This window comes from Lynx canadensis, chromosome C2, assembly GCF_007474595.2.
Source record: "Lynx canadensis isolate LIC74 chromosome C2, mLynCan4.pri.v2, whole genome shotgun sequence".
Classification (NCBI taxonomy): Eukaryota; Metazoa; Chordata; class Mammalia; order Carnivora; family Felidae; genus Lynx; species Lynx canadensis.
The window spans coordinates 157,442,458-157,464,443 of NC_044311.2; the positions used below are offsets into that span (position 1 = coordinate 157,442,458).

Consider the following 21,986-nt stretch of genomic DNA (forward strand, 5'->3'; position numbering starts at 1 on the left):
TCTTATCTTGAGATCACGTAGATCCACACATAGCCGTGAGAAATGACACGAGAGAGGGCCCATATTTGCTTTACACAGTGCACCCTGCGATGAGGATGTTGACCTCCATACAGTCAAGATCCAGGACGTTCTTTTACCACACGGATCCCTCCTGTTGCCGTTTGGGGAGGCCACACCCACAGCCTCCCCAAACCTTGATGACCGCTAACCTGTTCCCCATTTGTACAGTGTTCTCATTTCAAGAATGTTACATATCAATGGAATATACATGGGTCCGTGCAGTGGCCACGAGATTGGTTTTTTCCAGTAAGCCCTATTCTCTGGCGATCCCTCCGGACTGTTGTGTATATCAATAGTTTGCTCCTTTTCATTGCCACATAGTATTCCATGGTTTGGATGGGCCACATTTTATTCAATCATTCACCTGTTGAAGGGCGTCTGGGTTGTCCCCAGTTTGGGACTGTTAGGAATCAAGTTGCTATAAACAGTCATGTTTATTACAAAAATTTTTTTTTAGTAATCTCTTCACCTGACGTGGGGCTTGAACTCGTGAGTTCAAAAGTTGCACGCTTTAACAACCAAGCCAGCCAGGTGCCCCCGGACACAGTTTGTACGTGAACCGTGTCTTCATTTCTCTGGGATAAAATGCCCATGTTCAGTTTTTAAGAAGCTGCCCAACCAACTGCTCTCCAGAGCGGCCGCCCCGTGTTCCGGTCCCACCAGCCACGTACGAGGGATCTGGTTTGTCTGCGTCCGTGCCCGCGTGTGCGGTGGTCACCGTTTTGTACGTGAGCCGCTCTCACGGGTGTGTGGGGGTGCCTCACGTGGTTGAAGCTGCATTTCCCTGGGGCTGACGGTTGCGGACCCCGTGTCGTGTGCTTACTTGCCATCTCTCTCTCCACGTATATCGTCTATGATGATACTGGCTGTTCATGTCTCCTGTCCGTTTTCTGACCGGCTTGTTTTATCGTTTAGTTTTGAGAATCTCATGTGTGTTCTATTTGGATACGTGGCTTTCAAACCTTTTCTCCCCATCTGTGGCCTGTCTTTGTGTCTCCTCAATAGGGTCTCAAGCGGGAGTGTTTCCTTTGGAGGAGCCCAGTTTGTCAGTGTTTCCTGTCACGGGTCGTGTATTGGGTGCCAGTCTGCAGGCTCTTTGCCTCATCCGAGACCCTGAGGGTTTTCTCCTGTGAATTCGTTGTTTCTCACTGAAGCCCCTGGTCCATTTTGAGTGGGTCCCATGCAGGGTGCAGACTTGGGTGCCCCAGGGCTCCGGCACCCTCTGTGGACAGCACCGTTCCTTCTCCACGGCCCCTCGCTGGCACCGTCGTCCACAGCATGACCTGTTGGTCAGGCCTCTCGCTAGGTCCCTTGTTCTGCGCATCTGTCCCTCACCGACTCCACGCCGGCCTGCTGACCGGTGCTGCTCAATCAGCCGCTAAAATCAGTTAGACTTACTCCTCGCTTCCTTCTTTTTGGTGACGGCCGCTTTAAAATCTTTTTCCAGTAATTGGAACATCTCTGGGTTGGCATTCTGTTGATTGTGTTTTTTTATTCAGTTAGAGATCTTTGTGGCTCTCCGTAGGATGAATGATTTTTGCTTTGAAACCTGGACGGATTATGTTCCAAGAGTCTTACTGGAGCTTCCTGTATCCGCTGACTTTCTCTCACGCCGCTCTCTCTGTCAGGGGAGGGGGCCCCCCCCTCATCACTGCCGTGCGGGTCCAGGTTCCCCACAGGCCACCGCTGACAGTTCCCAGGTTGCCGCTCTTCTGTGGCCTCCACTGACATTGCCAGGTGGAGGCGAGTCTTGACTCCCAGCTGGGCCTCCCCTGACACTCCCAGTGGGGATGAGATGGGCACCTTGGCAGGCTCCCCGAGTGTCAGCCCTGACTGTGTGGTGCAGGTGGGAGGGTGGGGTCCGGCCGGGGAGGGCGTTTCCTCCGTCAGTTGCCTGTCGAGCTGGCGGGTGCCTGTCTTGGACCTTTGGCCACAGTCAGTTCTTGTTTGGTTCGTGTGTGTTGTCTCTGTCTGTCTCTTGGTGTTTCCAGGTTACCAGTGTCTTCGGCTCCCGGTCTGGGATAACGATGCAAAAAGCAGGCCCGGAGGGCTCCCTGCTACACAGTTCCTTGGTCCCAGCTCGTCTGCGACCTGGTCTGTGACCTGGCCTGCCTTCTTCCCTCCCCCCAGAGCCTTTCCGATGTTCGCTTTAGACGTCATGTCCAGGAGAGTTGCTTGTACTGAGCTGGAGGAAAGGAAAGATGACCCCTGCTCCACTGGCCACTGTGCACATCCCTTCTGCTGTTTTGAAACCGGTGTTCAGCCAGTAAGAACAGAGTGCCCTGGGTGTGAGTGTGTGTCCAGAGTTAATAGTTGGGGTTCCTCTGACATGCCCTGTGACTGTGTGCTTTCCTGCAGGCCACCTGCCGGCCGTCTTCAGGGTGTGCCCCCGGCCTGCCCTCTCGCTCGGGTTAGCCGTCACACACCCGTCTTCCCACTGAGTGACCCCTCAGAGCACCTGCATTCCACCGAGGGCGAATTGTGGTTTACCCCGTGACGACCTCTTCCCTCCCACTTTGGACCTCGAGGAAGTTCCTCTTTATTAAAACTTTCTGTAAGGGAATGTTAAAGCACGTGCAAATTCAGAATTGCAAATGGAAGCCTTCGTGCCCATCAGCGGGCATCAGCACACCAGCACGACCCCTCTGTGCCACCCGGACACTGTCTGCTGTTCCCTGCACTCGCACTGTGTGCTAGTTTATAGTAATAAACCCCAGATATTACCATTTTGTTTGTAAGCACTTCAGAATATATACCTAAAATTTAAGCACCATTTCCACCCCTGAAACAATTAATAATCTCTTAATATGATCAGCTACTCGGGTGATATTTATATTTAAATTTCTCAATTGCAGAATCTACTTGATCTGTTTAGGTTTTATAGTGTCTACCCTGTGCTTTGCACCAAATACATTTTCAGCAAATACACCATGAAGTAATTAATCAATACAAAATAGCAATGCTTTTGAAACTACGCAGAACACTTTCTTGAATAAAGGACTCTAAATAGAGGGCCCCCGGCGGCTCAGTCAGGGGGACAAGCAGGTCTTCACTTTGGGGTCGCGGGTTCGAGTCCCACGTGGGGGCAGAGATTACTTAAATCGATAAAATAAATAAAGGGTTCTAAATAGAAACCCACGTAACTTTTAGCAACAAATTTGCCAGTTATATGTTGGGATTCGCCATCATTAACACGCGATTGTCATGAAAACACACATTTTAGATACCTGAGCGATATTTACGACACATGTGCCTATTTCAGCACATTTTCGTTACCATTATCCTGAAAGCACTGGATTTGCCTTTTAGTGACTTACAGTGTAAGTTTCATTTCGGTTTTATTCCATCCAAAGAGATTGTGGCCAGAACATTTGCAGTCTTTTCCTCGCTCGCCGTCTGATGGGGTCCTTTATTATGGATAATGCGTTCATACAGCCTTGCAGAGCACAGCCACAGTATTCAGGAAGACGGGGCTTTGAACTTGCTCACAGTCGGAGAATCGGAGTAATTGTTCCTTGAGGGTTCCTGTGGTTTCTCCTGCCAACAAAGGAAGTCACAGGTGGCTAAGGGGCGAGGTCCGACTTGAACAGCTGTGTGTGCCCTTTAGTGGCACCCACACGAGGTGCTGTTCAGGACGGAGAAAAGAAGTGGGGGGAAATCCTGCAGTGGCCTTGCTCCGGCCAGACCAGAGTGCTCTGGGCGGTGGTGACCGTTGGCATGGCCAATGGCCAATGGCATGGGCTGGCGTGTGTGTGGCTCTGTTGTCTTCCGTTGTGACATGGAACGTCTTCACTACGTCCCATGGGAAGGCTCTCTCCGAGCCATCCTCGTCCTCCCTGCCCTCCAGGGCCCCGTCCCCGGCACGGTCCACCCCGCTCAGACGGCGCCTCCCTTGCCGTGTCTCCTTCCACCTCCGCCGTCCCTCCTGGCAGCGTGGCCCCGGCTGGCGGTCCTTCGGTGTCCTGGACTGTGCCAGAGCGGTGGGCGCATCCCCGCGTTCGGTGCTGGACGACAGAGTAGCCCTCCTCGTGTGAAGGCTTCTCCTCTCACTTGTACTTCTGTCGCAGTGGTTCCCGCACAGCGGACTTACCCCCTGTACTCATGCGACGGGCACGCTCAAAGTCATTTTCTTGCTGTCTTTCAGACAGAAACCGTCTCCGCCAGTCAAGAGACCCTCACAAGCACTTTGCCATGGATGTAGAAGAAGAAGAAAACATGAGTAAGACCTGGGCCCATCATGTAGCGTCAAGTAGCTAATTCTCCGTTACCATCGTAGTGTTCTTGTAAATAGTTGTAATGAGACGAAATTGGGAAAAGTGATTTCCTTTCCTGCGAAATGGGCTGCTAACGGTGGCATGTTTTAACTTTCTGATGTGTTCCCTGCAGTAGGTGTTGGTACTTGTGTGGGCACTTTCCTCACAGCCGTCTGTCTGGACCTTCCACTGCCATCGTTCTGGGACCGACACGTGTGTACCAGGAGGGAGAACACGTGTCTCTAGATGCACGTGCCTCACAGCTGCACGGGTTCGTGCCATGTCACGGCGTGGGTCTCCTGCCAGTGGCTGGATTTTCACGTGTGCAAATCTAAGATACCCTTTGGGATTGATTGAAATACTTGGTCATTTGGGAGAATAGTAGCTAAATTTTCCCCTGCAAAGACAGCGAATTCTCCCTGTGCTTTGAGGGAAGGGGGCTCCCGCAAGCCTGCTGATTTTAAGTTTCCAAGACTTCGGCGAGCCTTTGGGCTGCTGTGGACCGGAGCTCCCCGTGGGGCCTGCTCTGTCTGCCACACTGTCCCGTCTGTGGAGCAGGGCGGCGAGCCTCAGGGGCACACAGCTCCCCCCACCCCCGGCCCCCCACAGTGGTGCTCTCTACCGAAAGAAGTTTGCGGAATGCACTTGTCTCTTCTGTTTTACCTTTAATCCCTGAGAGCAGTGCATTTGGATAAGGTTTAAAGGCTCCCACAGAAGTTGGGCCAATGACAGCGAGGACACCACTTTCTGATCTGCATCAGGGAGGAGCAGGCGGGCATGCACGCGGGGTGACTTCGTACTGAGACCGGTCACCGTGACCAGAACACTGCTCAGTACGTCTCCCTGTGACTTCTCCCAGGGCCGACCAGCTGAGGCCTTGGGCTTGGGCTTGCGGCCACTTAGGACCCAGAAGCGCAGCGGGCAGGGCGCTCCCGCCTCCTGGGCCGCCGAGCTCTGCAGTGCTCTGGGCCTCGGTTGCACGAACCACACGGAGAACGCGCTCTTTGGCGGTTGCGAGTGTGGGGAAGCGCGACCGTGGCGCTGCCCTCCCCCGCTGCCTGCAGGGTGCTGTCTTCCGGCTGGTGTCCCCATCAGAGCCTACTCTTAAGGCCTGTTTGGGGCGCAGCCTGTCTTTGCTCGTCAGCTCCACTCACCACGGCCACTGTTGCCCGGGCACTAGCCCCCCGTGAGGACCGTGTGAGCACGTGTCCCCCAAGCCTCCTTTTCTCGGGGCCGCGGGCTGTTGTCCGCCTGGCGTGGGTGGAGACTTCGCGGCACGCAGATCCTGTGGTAACTCACCAAGATGAAGGATCCTTCTGGGTGATTTTCCTGAAGGGTGAACGCGGGTTCCGGTCTGGAGGTCTGTGGTGAGGTCCCACATTTCCTACCGTTTGAAAAGCAGCAAAGATTTTATTGGGTGGCGTTCACGTCCGTGAATTAACGTCGCGCCCACGTCTGCTTAGGAAGAGCTGTGATAGCAGGGTCTGTCTGTCTAATTCAGTGTGTGTTTCCTTTACACAGCAGCACCTCTAATAAGACGGGATACGAGCAGTGTCTGAGTGCTTCTGAAGCAAGTAACAACTTGGAATTTACGTGAACTCTATTATAGGAAGCGTATTTTTTTTTTCTTTTACATCTCAAGATTGTTTGTCAATCCAATACTGATCATTTTTATCTCCTAAAGGACAGCCTTTGTTTCAGAGACAGTGAGTCTGTGATGGAACACACTTGCGCGTGTGTCTACACGGCCTGATTTTCCATGTCGATAATCCTGTTTGGCAACAGCGTCAGGATGTATGCAGTCGCCTGATGTGTGACGTTCTTGCCTATTCGTTCACCTAAATTCTGTCTTGCTCTGCCCTTTTTAACCTTTGTTTCCTTCGAGCACCGAAAGGAGTAACCTATCGAGCTTTTGCTGGAGGATGTTATAAATGAAAATTTAGTGTCCATTCCGTCAGCTTTGTCAACTGGGAGAAGTGGTGTGTGTGTCGGGAGTACTGGGGAGTATTTGACATCTGCAGAGAGAGGTCAGCAGCCTCCCAACCTCCGCCTCCGTGCAGAGTCCGTTTCCCAGGGTCTGGGTTTAAGCCAGGGTTATTCTTTACATCCCAGCTGAGGGCCGGCCGCCCCGGAAGTTTGAGAACTTTCACTTTGGGGATTGGTGGCCGTCAGTCGGACTTTCTGTCCCATTTATCCTCCCGTGTCCACAGTGCTGTTTGCTTAGCGTCACGAGCATCTACTTCTGGATTATGTACCGTGACCCGAGGGCCGCCTTGTCAGGGCACTTGTAAGTTGGTTACATGTGTAAAAATTATTTCGGTTGCTAGCTACATCTTTGAGCGCTAATGAAAGGTCTTCCAATGCAGTCCCACTGACAGGGCCCCGGTCGTTACTCCTACGCTTCACGCGGCAGACGGCCTATGAAGATGAGCCAGGAAAACAGGGAATTGTTTCTTTCTCTCTTTTTAAAAAAAGCTCAATAAACTTACAGAGAAGAGTAAATGCCTTTTAATTCCCCGTTTTGAAATTAAAATCATATTTATTTCGCCAAACTTAGAGAGTTTTAAAATTATCTTCATTAACTGCAAATAGAAACTATCTTTAAAAGGTGGGATAGGCAGCTTATCCTGTCAATCCGTCAAATATTTGTTTCTTAAAAAAAGACAAAATCGCTGCCTTTACTTGGAAAGTTAGGAAGTGGTAGGCTGTTCGCAGCTTCAGTTTTATGTCTTGTTATGTACTTTTTCCTATCGTGGAATATATTAAGGATTCAGATAAATCGATCCCTGTATGTCATGAAAAAATGTAAGCTAATACTAGAAGTGAGGCTGTATCCCTCAGTGATGACATGAGGAGTTTTCCCAGATTGATTCACGGACTAAATCCAACGACCGCACATAGTGATCGAATATTCTAACCCTGAAACACTAATTCCTTGTGAGTGCATCTTGTAAATCCTGGCCCTGCTCCGGGAGGTGCTGCGGTCCGGAGCCCGGTGTGGGCGCAGTCAGAGCAAGTGACATTGAAAAGGAGGAGAATGTGTGTCAATACTGACATTGGACTTACTGAGGGAAGCTTTTGCAGGATTAATTTATCACCCCACACCCCGATAAGCTTGAGTAAAGCATCTCTAGGTGCTTCAGAATATTCTTGTAGAAAACAACTGTTTTAAAAATCCACCCTTGAATGCAAAAGCAGTTGGGGACAGTAGTCGCAAATGGCGTTGGCCATGAGTTAGCGAAACGTACAGTTGCCCGTCTTGGTGCAGGTGGCAGTTCTTGGGTTGAAGGTGCAGCCCTTGCACGTACGGCCAGAGGCAGAGTGAATAAGCACACATCACTTAACCAGTTACAAAGAGAGATAAAGGAATCTATAAATTTTGCATTTACAAGATCCTGCAACGAAGGCGTTGTAAGTTACTCTTTCTGGGCACCGCAGGTTCGAGCAGCACAGATGTTAAGGAAAGCTGCGGTCTGGACAGCGCGCCCCCCACGGACGGCAGCGCCCCCGGGCCTGGCGAGGGCGCCCCGCTCTCCAACGGGGGCGGTGGCGGCACCGGCCGGAAGCGGCCCCTGGAGGAGGGCAGCAATGGCCACGCCAAGTTCCGCCTGAAGAAGAGGAGGCGGCCGCCGGGGCCCGCGCTGCCCAAGAACGCCCTGATGCAGCTGAACGAGATCAAGCCCGGCCTGCAGTACGCGCTGCTGTCGCAGACGGGGCCGGTGCACGCGCCTCTGTTCGTCATGTCCGTCGAAGTGAACGGGCAGGTGTTCGAGGGCTCCGGCCCCACCAAGAAGAAGGCCAAGCTGCACGCCGCGGAGAAGGCCCTGCGCTCTTTCGTTCAGTTCCCCAACGCCTCCGAGGCCCACCTGGCCATGGGGAGGACCCTGTCCGCCAACACGGACTTCACGTCCGACCAGGCTGACTTCCCCGACACGCTCTTCAACGGCTTCGAGACCCCGGACAGGTCGGATGCGCCCTTCTACCTGGGCTCCAACGGGGACGACTCCTTTAGTTCCAGCGGGGACCTCAGCTTGGCCGCGTCCCCGGCACCCGCCGGCCTCGCGCAGCCTCCCCTGCCCGGCCCTCCGCCGTTCCCGCCGCCGAGCGGGAAGAACCCCGTGATGATCCTGAACGAGCTGCGGCCGGGGCTCAAGTACGACTTCCTGTCGGAGAGCGGGGAGAGCCACGCCAAGAGCTTTGTCATGTCTGTGGTGGTGGACGGCCAGTTCTTCGAGGGCTCGGGCCGGAACAAAAAGCTCGCCAAGGCCCGGGCTGCGCAGTCTGCCCTGGCGACCATTTTTAATTTGCACTTGGATCAAACACCGTCTCGCCAGCCCATCCCCAGCGAGGGCCTTCAGTTGCATTTACCGCAGGTGAGGAACTGTGGTGCTGCCGGAACGGTGGCCGTGTCTTGGCAGTGCTTTCAGACAGGGCTTCGCTCCTCCTTGTCGCTGTTGGCGCCCCGTCCGCGCGTCACCGGTAAGTCTGGCTCCAGGTGTCCCTGCCCTGTCCGCACCGGTTGTGCCGGGCAGCCCGTCCAGGGCCATCACACGCGGGCGGGACCCACAAAACCCTGTCCCCCAGAGCAGTGCCGTTCGCACCCTCCAGGCTGAGCCCTGCCCCACTCCGCACGGCAGCCCGTGGCTCCCTTCCCACACGGTCCGCCTCTGTGGGGACCCGCGTCCCACAGCAGCCTGTGACCGGAGCACGGAGACTACATCCCAGCTCAGCGGTGCTCCCTGCAAAGTCTCACCGGAGAGTCCCCAGCACAGAAGTGAGGCTGCCCACGTCCGGGTCGGGGCGGGTGTCCCGCAACTCTGACGGTCCCCAAGGCCAAGGGCCAGCCAGGCAGAGGGCGCACCGTAGCAGGTCTGTGAGCCTCTCAGAAGTGGGAGAAGGAAGGGGACCCTTTGGTGGCACTCCAGGGGCCCGGGAGTCCGTACCTGGGATCCGGTGCGGGCTTCCCTCCTGCTGGGCTGGAGGTAGGTGGCCACACTTGCTTGGCCTAGGACGGCCCTCCCGCGTAAGACCAGGGTGGAGACAGGATTTCAGGGCGGGCTCCTGGCTGACTCGAAAGGGGAAGAGAGGAGGGGGAAATAGCTGTAGCTGGCATCTCTAAATCCTACGACTCTGATTACGTCTTGCTTCTCTTCTTGGAAACCCAGGTTTTTTTTTTTCTGGCCTAGTGTAAAAATTACTCTTTTAGAGAGAAAACCTGATGACTTTCTCTATTCCTTTTTGTCAAAGTATTACTGCTAAAGATAAAATCTGAACTGGTTTGATGGGAAAAAAATGAAGGGCTCCAATTGCCACATGGGACAACTTGCATCTGTCTCAGAAGAATCCAGGATGCAACAGCTTCCCAGTTGTCTTTGCACACAGTCAGGGTAACCTCCCGAAATGGCCAGTAGTGCAAGGTTTGGGGAAAAGAAACTTTATTTTGCCTAAAGCAACCAAATGCGACATCGGTATAAAGTAACCCATTCAGAATATCCTACTGGTCTTTTATGAACCAAAGAATCACTTCCCCTCTTGACCCCTTGCTGACATATTTCAGAAGATTCCACAAGCCGGCCCCCTAGAGAGGATGCATTTCGGGCTTCCGTGGCTCAGTGCGCTCCAGCTTGGGTGCAGATTAGCGTCTGAGGCCACCTGACTCCTGTGGCGCCTGCTGTCGTGTTTGAGGCGAACCCCGTGAGCCCCACATGCCTGGGTTGGCTGCAGGCGGGGGCCCTCGCTGGGGAGGGGCGTCTATGGGAATCCGTGTGAGGGGCGGGGTGGGGTGCTCTCAGCCCTGCCTGATGCCACTTGCCTGGAGTTCTTGCAGGCGCCCAGTGGTCGTCTCTGAACCTCTGGTCGGGGCCCAGGGGGCCTGCAGGCGTGGAGCTAGGTGTCCTGTCTCTGCTCACAGCGCCCCCACCGTGGTGTGTCTGGAGCCCCCTCGGGAGCTCAGGACATGCTCATGCTTTCCTGGGAGGGCCTGGGGTGGCCTTACAGCTTTATTTCTGGACTGTGTTGCCTCTGGCCTGGAGGTTTCCAGACGTACATCCTGGAATGGTGAGCATCCCCACTGCTTTCCTGAAGTAACCCTTGAGGGCGTTGGGCCGGCCCTCCCTGCTCGTAGGACTTTTCACCTTCATCGTGTTCCTGGTGGTGGCCCAGGGTTTAAACCCAGAGATGCGGCCGCAGCCCCTGCCGGTAGTGGATTTTGTTAACGCGGCACAACCAAGCGGCCAGCGCCACAGCCAGCCTTCCACCGGGGCCTCGCAGCTCCTGGGCGCTGCCTGGGGCCGTGGGGACACGGGTGTGATTCGTGTGGCGCCCGACGTGCAGAGGGAGACTCTCCTCCTTACTTGTAGGAATGAGATCACAGTCTCTTTAAGGGGAAGAAAAACTGTCCGGGTGCCCCAAGTGCCTGCCTCTCACGAGTCCGTGTCACCGTAAGGGCCCGACCTGCACATCTCTGAGCTCCGTGGTTTAGAACTTTGCCAAACCTTCCATCAGACGCTTTCCTTTTCTCTGGCTTATCCTTAGCCTCTCTAAGGATTTGTTCTTTTATATAAGTTGGAACATGTGATCCTTACTCTGATAGCCTCACCACCGTGTGGCCTGCAGCCACGTGTGTGGCGTGGACCCTCTGCGTGGGACAGGAGGCGGGGGGGGGGGAGGGGGAGGCCTGCTGCCCCGCCCTGCGTCTTGCGTCCACGCCCACGCCTCTGGCTCGAGCGCAGTCTTCCTGGGCTCCCTGGTATTTTCCGGTGCAGCAGCAGGAGAGCTTTCATGGCAACTTTTGTTCTTCAGAATAAGTCGTCATTCGGGATGCGGGACGTGTCTGTTCATCTGGGGAGTGTTTTCCTAGGGGCCAAGCCGGGACGCTGGATCCGGCCGTTTGGTTGCCGAGACAGGTGTGGGTTCGGTGGGGACACGGCTCTTCACACACGCCCCCGTCAGGCGGCATCTCCCCAAACCCTGATACCCGAGACGGGCTGTGAGCCGTGAAGGTGGGACTGTGGCCACGCTCTGCCAGGTGTGTCTGCTCCTGAGCAGCGTCCTCCGGTGCAGGCTGTGGGCATGGAAACGTGCCAGGCGCCCTCACCCCTTCCCTCGGAGAGCGCGGCCGCTGGTGCTGCCCGCGGCCGGTTGGGCCGAGTGAGAAACGCCCTGCCGGACGCTCGTGAGCGCTGGTTTCTGGGCAGGCAGGGCGGCTGGTTTGCCCGTTGGAGAAACCGAGGCACGAGGGGCTGGCTGGCTGGCTGCCCCACGGCAGGGAGGAAGACGGGGGTCCCTGTGGGCACTCGCACCCTGCTCCCCGGCCTGGCCCCAGGCGCCTTGCGGGAACTGCCGTGGGGCTCGGGCTTCCACACACCGCCCCTGTCCTTGCCCTGATGTTCCCTGGCCCCGCTGGCCCTCCAGCCGATGGCAGCCCTTCCGTGTTGAGGGAAAGAAGCACTTTCATTTCCTTCACAAGCCCTGATGCTCCCGGGAGTGTGGCCCCGGAGGCTGGGAGAGCCTGGTGCAGAGCAGAGGGCGTGCGGGGCAGGTGGCCCGGGGTGGCCTCGCTTCCCTCGTCCGAGGGGATCCCGGTGGACCAGACGGGTGGCACCGGTTCTGGACCGTCCTTGTCTGTGAGATCCGTTGAAGGAGTCCATCCAGAGCCTCGAATTCCTTGGACCTCTGTTTCCGGGGAGCGTTCTGAAGGGAAAGCACACCGACACACACACACACTCACTCACACGCGCTTGTTTGCCAGATTTCCCTGTGTGGTTTTCCAAAAGAGAAGCCATCTATGAGGCCACTCTGAAGGGACCGCTGTGTTGGTGTGCGCAGGGCGGGTGCGGGCCGCGCCCCTGACTCCCTGCTGTGGTCCTCAGGTGTTAGCGGACGCCGTGGCTCGCCTGGTGCTGGATAAGTTCGGTGACCTGACGGACAACTTCTCCTCTCCTCACGCACGTAGGAAAGTTCTTGCCGGCATCGTCATGACAACAGGTAAAACATTGGGGCGCCTTTCTTCACGCCTAAAAAAGAGGGGAAGATGGTCAGACTGTGACCATCTCTGGGACCCTAACGGGAACTATCTTCCTAATTCTTCAGAGTCCTTGTCATATGCAAACGTAGGAATTGCACCTACAAATGTTCAGTTTCTTAACCTCAGTTTTTTATTTGGAGACGGCACACTGTATTAATGTCTGGTTCCTGTAACCATAAACGAGTGGTTTTGATCTACTCTGGAAAAGGGCAGCAAAATGCACTTCTGTCATTTGAAAGTGGGACGTATCTGACTTCCCAGCTAATGGTGATGCCTCCAGATAGTTTGCGTGTGACTTCTATCGGGCAGACGAGCAGCTCTAGCAAGAGCAGAAATTGCTTGGGTAAAAAGCACTCTTTGGGATGACACATGAAACCCTATTAAATGAACCCGGAAGTCCCAGCAGGACAAGGCGCCCTCTCTGAGTTCTTTCCCTCACCCGGGGGTGAGAACGCTCAGCAGCTCCTGCTCCTGGACCACCCCAAGAGCAGGAGGCCACAGCCGTGCCCCCTGCTGGGTCCCTGCAGCTGGCCAGGCTGGGGCTGAGTCTGAGGCTCCTTGTGGGGCCCTCTACACTGAGTCGTCCACTCAGCCCCGCTGGCCGTGTGCAGACATCCGGCCCTAGGGCCAGAGAGCAAGCCCGTGGTTTACCTGTCTACACCTGCCGGCCAGGGAGAACACCTCAGTCCTCTGTGGGGTCCCTGCTCCGTCCTTTTCTCCCGATGTCGCTCTCCTCTATCTGATTGTGGACAGGATGTGATTCCATGACCTTTGGCATTGATCCAGCCCTCGATGCCCTAGGACACGTGACCGCTGCTTTAATGATGATGGCTTTTCGTGCACGATGTGTTTGCCGTGGCACAGCTGAGAATGTGTCTGCGGTAGCATGAAGGGCTCTGGACGTGACCTGGGGTCCCAGTTTAATTTGGGGTTTGAAGCCTGTGTTGTCTCCGTTTCTCCCTCTCTCTCTGCTGCTGCTCTCGACGTGCCCGAGGGGTGAATGCTTCAGCTACTGACATGCAGCGTTCCCAGGGCGAGGCTCTGGGCCTCCGCCAGCGGCAGGCGTGAGCAGCGGGCGGCCCTTCCGTGCGGCTCTCCTGGGCTCAGGGGCCGCGGACCGGCTCCCGGGGCGTTTTGCATCGTGGTGTGTGCGTCTCACTCGGGGCCTTTGCTCAGCACCACAGTTTACGCCTGCAGGCAGCACCGCACAGCCCTTGGCCCGTGGCCCTGACGTCACCTGGCCTGCTTCAGCTCGGGCTCCCCGTGGTTGAATGACCCTGGGCAGGCTCTGACCCCTCTGGGCCTCAGGGCCCTCATCTTTGAGACCGAGACAGTGGTCGCGTGCCCCTCAGAGGACCCCACGGGACTGAAGTGAAACCCTCACCTAACTACCGCTTGGGGCGCACGCCCTGCACTCAGCTGATAGCAAGTGCAGTTTACCGTCAGGCTTTCCAGGCCTTGCCCCGCGCCTGTCAGGGTGGACGCGTTTCCCGTGCCCGAAGTCCCCAGCAGGCTTCACTCCCAGTACAGTTATATGGTGACAGGCATTCCTAGGCAGGACACTGTGAGTTACTTCTCTTTTCCTCCTCATCCCTCTGTGAGCCATTCCTCGTACCCTCCTTAGTGCTTTGCTATTAATTTCAAAACTAACTGCCAGACCGGTTAGTCGACCCTTACCCGGTGCTCCCTACCTGTACCTAGCGGGGCCGCGTCCAGAGGAAATGAGTCCCTTCGGTTCAGAGTCTGTGCACTAGAGGGGCAGGGAGGTTGGCTTCCCAGAAACGTTGCACAGCGAGTCCTCAGCGGGAAGTGCTTTGCGGAGCCCGGGTCTGCCCTGGTAAGAAGTAGGGGCGGGCGTGCGCGTGCGGATGGGCTGAGTGGTCGGCTCACAGCCCGGAAGGGAAGTCGCTGAGAAGGCACGCAGACCCCGGGAGCACAGGTAGGCACGCGTGCCTGTGCCTTCGGAGGAATAATGTCTCGTTTGTTTTTCAGGCACAGATGTGAAAGATGCCAAGGTGATAAGTGTCTCTACGGGAACAAAGTGCATTAATGGCGAGTACATGAGTGATCGTGGCCTTGCGTTAAATGACTGCCACGCGGAGATAGTAGCTCGGAGGTCCCTGCTCAGATTTCTTTATACACAGCTTGAGCTTTACTTAAAGTAAGTTCACTAAGTAAATCACTAAGGGGAGCAGTTTGCAAAAAATATTCCCCTCCCATCAGAATGTACTGCAAAACCTTTCATTGTTTCTATAATCTCTGAGAAACTCTTTAATTAAAACAGTAACTTTATCGGCAGCAGTGCGGTTGGGTCCCATTTTCCCATGAGGCTCAAGGTACAGACGAGAGCTGGCCAGGTGCCACACACACGCACGTGCACTGACTGCTGACGCAGTCGTAGATCTGAAGTCTGTTCGAGACCGTGTGCTTGTGTCTTGTGCAGCATGCGTGTGAGCAGAACTAAGCCACCTGGGACCATGGCCACCCATCGTGGTCACCGTACACAAAGACAGCAGGCCAGCTGTCTAAGCTACTTTCCTTTATGCACCCGTCTCTATGTGTCGTCTGTTTTGAAGTCCTAAATGAGGAGGAGGGGAGGTCACTCGCATTCCGATAACTTGTTCATTATTGAGTGGACAGGAACTGTGTTCGTTATCATAACATGCAGATATTCTCGTTGCAGCTTATCTGTACCCTGGTGAAAACACTGGCCTCTGAAAGTCGTCGTCAACTATGGTAGACTAAACTTTGTCTACAGCTTTAAAGTTCCTTTTTGCAACTTTTTTCCTTCCAGTAGCAAAGACGATCAAAAAAGGTCCATCTTTCAGAAGTCAGAGCGCGGCGGGTTCAGGCTGAAGGAGAGCGTTCAGTTCCATCTGTATATCAGCACGTCTCCCTGTGGGGACGCCAGAATTTTCTCGCCGCACGAGCCGATTCTGGAAGGTACGAGACCCAGTGCTCAGCAAGTAGCAACGTCTCGAGGAGATTGGTGATTACGTAGTAACAGATGGAAGAATAAACTTGCGTGAATGTCCTTTTCTCTCTTTTTTTGAAGAGTTTCACCTTGAAAGTGATCTGATAGGAATATATAAAAGCAGGAGATTTTTCTCTTCCACTAGTAATTTAATTAGAAAATCTTAATGAAATATGTTGATTCTGATATACTGAGGAATTAGAGTAGAGTGAGGATATCAAACCAACATTGCTTTTAGTATTTAAATTTGGACAGTCTGTATCTGTACATCGGAGGTGCGCATCACCTGTGTTTGTGATGAACTGTGACTCGATGCGTGTGTACCTGGGGTATTTGGCTGAAATTTCAGAAGCAGCACAGACCAGTGCAAAGGGGGCCCTGTCGCATCACATTTGCCTCCACCCGTGTTTGCATATGAGGTTGGTGCTTGTATTTGATAGTAACTTGTGTCCTCATGTCTTTTCCCCAGCTTAAGCATTATTTAATGCAAAGACAACATTTGAGTGCATGATTTTCTCTGGTTGTGAAAGTAACACATTCGTGCTCTGGATGGTGGCTACATATTTTTAAAATTTAAGAAAAATGTCAATCCCCCGTATTCCTGTAACCCAGAGACAGTCACTTTAGATGTTTGTGCATGTGCTTCCCTCTGCATTATTTACGCATCCCCATAATGTATTTTTGAAAATTTAAAAATGCAGGGAAAAAACGTAACAAACACTCAAATATCCATCCGCTAGAATTAGCGAATGTCTGCATTTTGTCCTGTTTGCTTCAGCTCATTTTTAATGATAGAAAGTAAACATTTTGGTTAAGATGGAAGCGCTCTTTAGGACCTACTTCCACGACTTTGGTTTGCCTTGTGCCTTTCCTGCCCAGGGCCCCATGCGGTTGTCACTTACCGGGTAGAGAGAGCACGTGCCACACAGGCCCCAGGGCCCCGTGCGGTTGTCACTTACCGGGTAGAGAGAGCACGTGCCACACAGGCCCCAGGGCCCCGTGCGGTTGTCACTTACCGGGTAGAGAGAGCACGTGCCACACAGGCCCCAGGGCCCCGTGCGGTTGTCACTTACCGGGTAGAGAGAGCACGTGCCACACAGGCCCCAGGGCCCCGTGCGGTTGTCACTTACCGGGTAGAGAGAGCACGTGCCACACAGGCCCCAGGGCCCCGTGCGGTTGTCACTTACTGTGTAGTGAGCGCGTGCACACAGGCATAAACTCGACTTTAAATGTGTAGGGGCTGCTGCACTTGTTTGCCGTGAGGAGAGGAGAGGACTTTCACCTGGCCTTCCTCTCCTAGAACCAGCAGACAGGCATCCAAACCGCAAAGCCAGAGGACAGCTGCGGACGAAAATAGAGTCTGGCGAAGGCACGATTCCGGTGCGGTCCAACGCCAGCCTGCAGACGTGGGACGGGGTGCTGCAGGGCGAGAGGCTGCTCACCATGTCCTGCAGTGACAAGATGGCCCGGTAAGGCTTCCCGCCCGCGGGCTCCCGCAGGCGCCGTCCACCGCTCTGGGCCTGGTGTCATCTGCGTGTCCTGCCCTGTGCTCCTGCGCCCTCTGTGGGACCGGGGCCCCACCCAGGGTGTCGGGGGCCACCTTGAGAGGATCGAGCTGGGCCTCGGGCTGCCGTCCTTTGGGCTGCGTCTCTGCCTCGCCCTTGCGTTTGCGCGTGCACTTCCGGGGCATTGGGGCATCTGTGTGCTGCAGATAGTTTGCTCCCAGGGGCGCCTGGGAGGCTCAGTCAGTTCAACGTGACTCTTGATTTTGGCTCAGGTCATGATCCCAGGGTCATGGGATCGAGTCCCGCATCGGGCTCTGCACTGAGCATTGCGCCTGCTTGGGATTCTCTTTCTCTCTCCCTCTACCCCTCTCCCCTGCTCATGCTCCCTGTCCCTCCCTCCCTCCCTCTCCCTCCTTGTCTCTCTCTCTCTCTGAAAAAAAAGTTGTAAAACGGTTTGCTCCCAGAGAAAACTAAAACTAAGGGTGTTCTCATTCTTGGTAGATGCCAGCTTAGTGGTCCTGTTCCCCGCAGTTACCATTTGGGGTTTCTGTGAGTGCAGAGTGTCCCTAGCATCCGGTGTTGGGGGGGTGGCTTCCAGTGAGGTGGGGGCGGCTGAGACGCACCAGTTTGCGTTTGCTTGACAAAGGCTCTTTCAGACAAAGATGTGTCCAGGCCAGATTTTAGAAGGCCTCATTTCGTCAGACGCTGGTGTTAGTTCCAGTAGCTTGTTGTTTATTTTTTAACAAACGTTCACTTGAAAAAAAAAGGCAAGTAACGTAGGTAGGTGCGAGAAGTTGGATGGCACAAAAGCATATTAAGACAAAGATCGCCTGCTTGTTCAGAGCTCTGCTGTGCGGCTCGTCGTGATCGGGTTCTTGACTGCTCTTCCAAAACCGTCACAGTTGACGTGCATGTATGTGCACGCATGTACCTGTTCAGTTGTCTGTAAGGTCTTTGTATTGACTTTCTTGCAAGGACCTTGTCAGAGAGCCTCAGGTGCACAGAACTTGAATCAGCATACGCTGTGGTCCGTTGCCCTTAAGTACAGGTGCACACTGTGCCCACCTTGATGAATTTGCTTTTTATGTGTCCTTCCTGTCCACCATCCATTCACTTGTGTGTGTGTGTGTGTGTGTGTGTGCGTGTGTGTGCGTGTGTGTGTGTGTGTGTGGTCTTGGAAAAATACATAGTGGTGTCATTTTAGGGTATTTATGTGTATGTTGTTAATTCATAGAAACGGAATTGTGTTTTAGGTGCTATTCTGTGTCTCGTAGTTTCATTCAACCCAGTGTTTGGACACTGTCCCCGATGCGGTGACAAACAGCTGGTTTCTGCAGAGACCCTGCCATAGTCATGGCCGTGCTGTGTCCGTGCCCTCGCCATAGAGACTTGGGTCTGCTCTCTCCACCACAGCACAGCCTGGAGTTTTCGTGAGCGTGGCTCGTCATAGACCTTTGCCGTCCAGGGTCTCTGCTGCACACGTGTAGAACTTCACGGGTCTCTGCCGCGCCCAGAACGGTCACGCCTGTGTATGCTTACACCGACGGTGCGTGAGGCTGGTTTCCGCCTCATTTCAAAACTGCTCTGTGGGGTGTGGAGCGGCTGTGCATTCGTTCATCTTTCTCATTGGAGTTACCTGTTCACACCGTCTACCCACTCGTCTTCTGGGTCTCATGCTTTTTGTCATCTCGACCGGCAGAAGTTCTTGTTGTAGCTGCTATTGCAGTCTTTGATGGTCGGAGAAGGTTCCGTGTCTTCTCCAGTCCAGACCCCCCTCTTCACTTGGTCCGTGCCACGCTCTGAGGAGAAACGCTTCGTTTTGTTAGAACCTTACCCGTTAATCTTTCACCCTGTGATTTGTACTTTTAGAATCTTATTTAAGAAATTCCTCCTCAAATTAAGGGCATGAAAATATTCTCCCGTACTTTTTTCCAAAATTTTATCATTTACTCGCAAACATTTGTGTTGTAAATAATAATGTGGCTTTACTACTTAGTATGGTGAGTCAGTTTTCCTGGGACCGTCTACTAAATAATCGAGACCCTCTCCTTTGATCTGTGAAGGCGTCCCTGTAATATACTGAACTCCCTTACAAAGACGGGGCTGCTCCTAGGCTCCTAGCCTCTCGAGTCTCTATAATCCAGTGTACTTGCACACGTTCCACGGTTTTTACACTTCTGACATTTTAGTGTGTTTAAAGGTCTGGTTGGATAAGACTGTTCTTCATCCTTCTCTCATCACACTTGTAGCTTTTTACGAGCCTCTGTTCTTCTGTACATATTATAGAATCGGCTTCTCAGGTGCATACATGTCTTGCTTAGATTTTATATGGAATTGTGGAATCATGGATTGAAAGGGAAAGAATGAACATAAAGTTAAATCAGTCCCTCCATGAGTATCGTGTATTTTTCCATACATGAACTGTCATCTGGGTCAGTTATATGCCACGCAGTTTTGACGGATTAATTCCTAGAACTTCATACTTCCTATATTCATGTGAGAATTATCTTTTTTTTAAATTTTTTTTTTCAACGTTTATTTATTTTTGGGACAGAGAGAGACAGAGCATGAACGGGGAGGGGCAGAGAGAGAGGGAGACACAGAATCGGAAACAGGCTCCAGGCTCTGAGCCATCAGCCCAGAGCCCGACGCGGGGCTCGAACTCACGGACCGCGAGATCGTGACCTGGCCGAAGTCGGACGCCCAACCGACTGCGCCACCCAGGCGCCCCGAGAATTATCTTATTATCTATTGTGTATTCTGGATAATTGTGGCTGATGTACACAAACACGACTTATTTTTATTGTGGCAAAAAACACGCGATGTAAAATCTATCACATTAACCATTTCTTAAGAGTTTATATATATACTTTTTAATTTAATTTTTTAAAAATTTTTTAAAATGTTTATTTTTGAGAGAGACAGAGCATGAGCAGGGGAGGGGCAGAGAGAGGGAGACAGAATCTGAAGCAGGCTCTGCACTGTCAGCGCAGAGCTCAGTGCGGGGCCCGAACTCACAGACTGTGAGATCATGACCTGAGCTGAAGTCAGGCGCTTAACCGACTGAGCCACCCAGGCGCCCCAAGAGTTTATATCTTTAAAAAGTAGTTTTGGGGGCGCCTGGGTGGCGCAGTCGGTTAAGCGTCCGACTTTAGCCAGGTCACGATCTCGCGGTCCGTGAGTTCGAGCCCCGCGTCGGGCTCTGGGCTGATGGCTCAGAGCCTGGAGCCTGTTTCCGATTCTGTGTCTCCCTCTCTCTCTGCCCCTCCCCCGTTCATGCTCTGTCTCTCTCTGTCGCAAAAATAAATAAACGTTGAAAAAAAAATATTTTAAAAAAAAAAAAAAAAAGTAGTTTTGGGTTCACAACAAAATTAAGAAGAGTGTACAGAGATTTCCCGTATACTCTGTGTCCCCGCACATGGACACCCCCCAGAATGTGCATCTGTTCCAATGATGAACCTGCCCGGATACATCATAGTCACCCAGAGTCCGTAGTTTACATGAGGCTTTACTCTGCGTGTGGCACGTTCTGTGGGTTTGGGCAGTTACTTAATCACGTGTATTTGTCATTAGGGTGTCATAAAGAGTATTTTCACTGCCTTGAAAATCCTCTGTGCTCCACCCTGTCACCCCTTCCTCTCCCCAGCCCCTGACAACTCCTGAGCTTTCTGTTGTCTCCATGGTCCCACCTTTTTCAGAACGTCACACAGATAGAATCATACAGGATGTGGCCTTTTCAGATTGGCTGCTGTCACTTAGTGAGATGCACTTGCGGACCCTCCGTCTTCATGGTGTCTTCATGGTGTCTTCATGGCGTGACGGCCTGCTCCTTCTTAGCGCCGAATACCATCCCGTTGCCTGGACGCACCCGTGTGTTTGCCCGTCACCTCCCAAAGGACACCTTACTGGTTCCCAGCGCTGGCAGTTCTGTAAACCATCTGTGTGCAGGTTTGGTGCAGACCTACGTTTTGAGCTCCTTTGAGTAAATACCAACGAGTGTGATCGCTGGGTCACATGGTAAGAATGTGTTCAGTTTTGTAAGAAACTGTGAAAACATGTAGAGAACTACTAAAAATCGACAACAGAAAACCTGATTCAAAAATGGACGAAGGACTTGAAAAGCCATGTCTCCGGGAAGATGCACCGACGGCCAACAAGTGCAGGAAGATGTCCCCGATCGGCTGGGACACACGGACCAAAACCACAGCGAGACACCCCCTCACACCCATGAGGATGTCCCCGCCAACAAAACAGGACAAGACAGAAGATGACAAGTGTTGGCGAGGACGTGGAGAGCTTGGAACCCTGAGCGCGGCTGGTGGGAATGTAGATGGGGCAGCCGCTATGGGAACAGTGTGGCGGCTCGTCAGAGCTCTAGCTAGAACTGCCATGTGACCCAGCCATCCCACTTCTGGGCATTCACCCCAACAACTGAAAGCGGGGTCTCCAGCAGATTCTCACTCACCCGCGTTCACTGTAGCGTTCTTCACAGGAGCCCAAACGTGATGACGTGTCTGTCTGTTAAGATCTTTGGCCCATTTTAAAAACATGGTAGTTTGTTTTCTGTTGAGTTTTAAGAGTTTTTCACATGTTTTAGATAACAGTCACTTATCAGATTTTTCTCCCAGCCTGTGACTTGTCTGTTCATCCTGTGGACGTTGGTCTTACCCAAGCCGAAGTTCTAAATTTTAATGCAGTCCAACTCATCAATGTTGTCTCTCGTGGATTGCACCCTCGGTGCTGTATGTACACTCATCACCCTATCAAGGTCACCTAGGTTTTCTCCTGTGTTGTTTCTAGGGGGTTATGGTTTTGCATTCTGCATTTAGGTCTGTGATCCTTGTGAGTTAATTGTCGTGAAGGGTGTAGGGTCTGTGTCCAGATTCATTTTTTTGCACATGGGTCCTTGGTTGTTTCAGCACCACTTGTTGAAGAGACTCTCTTTGCTCCCTGTGTTGCCTTTGTTTTTTGTCTAGGATCGGTTAACTGTGTCTATGTGAGTCTGTTTCTGGGCTTTCTGTTCTGTCCCCTTGATCTCTTCGTGTCTTGTTTTGTCAGTACTACAGTGTCTTGATTGCCGTTTGGATTTGAATCCAGTTCTGTCGTACGTGTCGGGGAGGGATTGGTTTCTCGCATTCTAACGAGGACAGGAGCCGGGCGGCCTCCAG

The 21,986-nt window shown here is 53.2% G+C and overlaps 1 protein-coding gene across 7 annotated transcripts in view; it reads left to right on the forward strand.

Annotated features, from left to right (window-relative positions):
- ADARB1 (adenosine deaminase RNA specific B1) overlaps positions 1-21,986 on the forward strand; it is an 87,768-nt gene that overhangs the window by 32,858 nt on the left and 32,924 nt on the right. For 4 of the 7 annotated variants that reach the window (XM_030329496.1, XM_032594797.1, XM_030329503.2 and 1 more), the window contains exons 2-7: positions 4,205-4,279; positions 7,752-8,686; positions 12,185-12,299; positions 14,332-14,500; positions 15,134-15,282; positions 16,551-16,782. In XM_030329496.1, the coding sequence (XP_030185356.1) occupies positions 4,252-4,279; positions 7,752-8,686; positions 12,185-12,299; positions 14,332-14,500; positions 15,134-15,282; positions 16,551-16,782 (1,628 nt within the window). In that variant the 5' untranslated portion in view covers positions 4,205-4,251. The remainder of the gene's footprint in view (positions 1-4,204; positions 4,280-7,751; positions 8,687-12,184; positions 12,300-14,331; positions 14,501-15,133; positions 15,283-16,550; positions 16,783-21,986) is intronic. The other 3 variants (XM_030329499.1, XM_032594794.1, XM_032594795.1) reach the window with 3 other exon arrangements.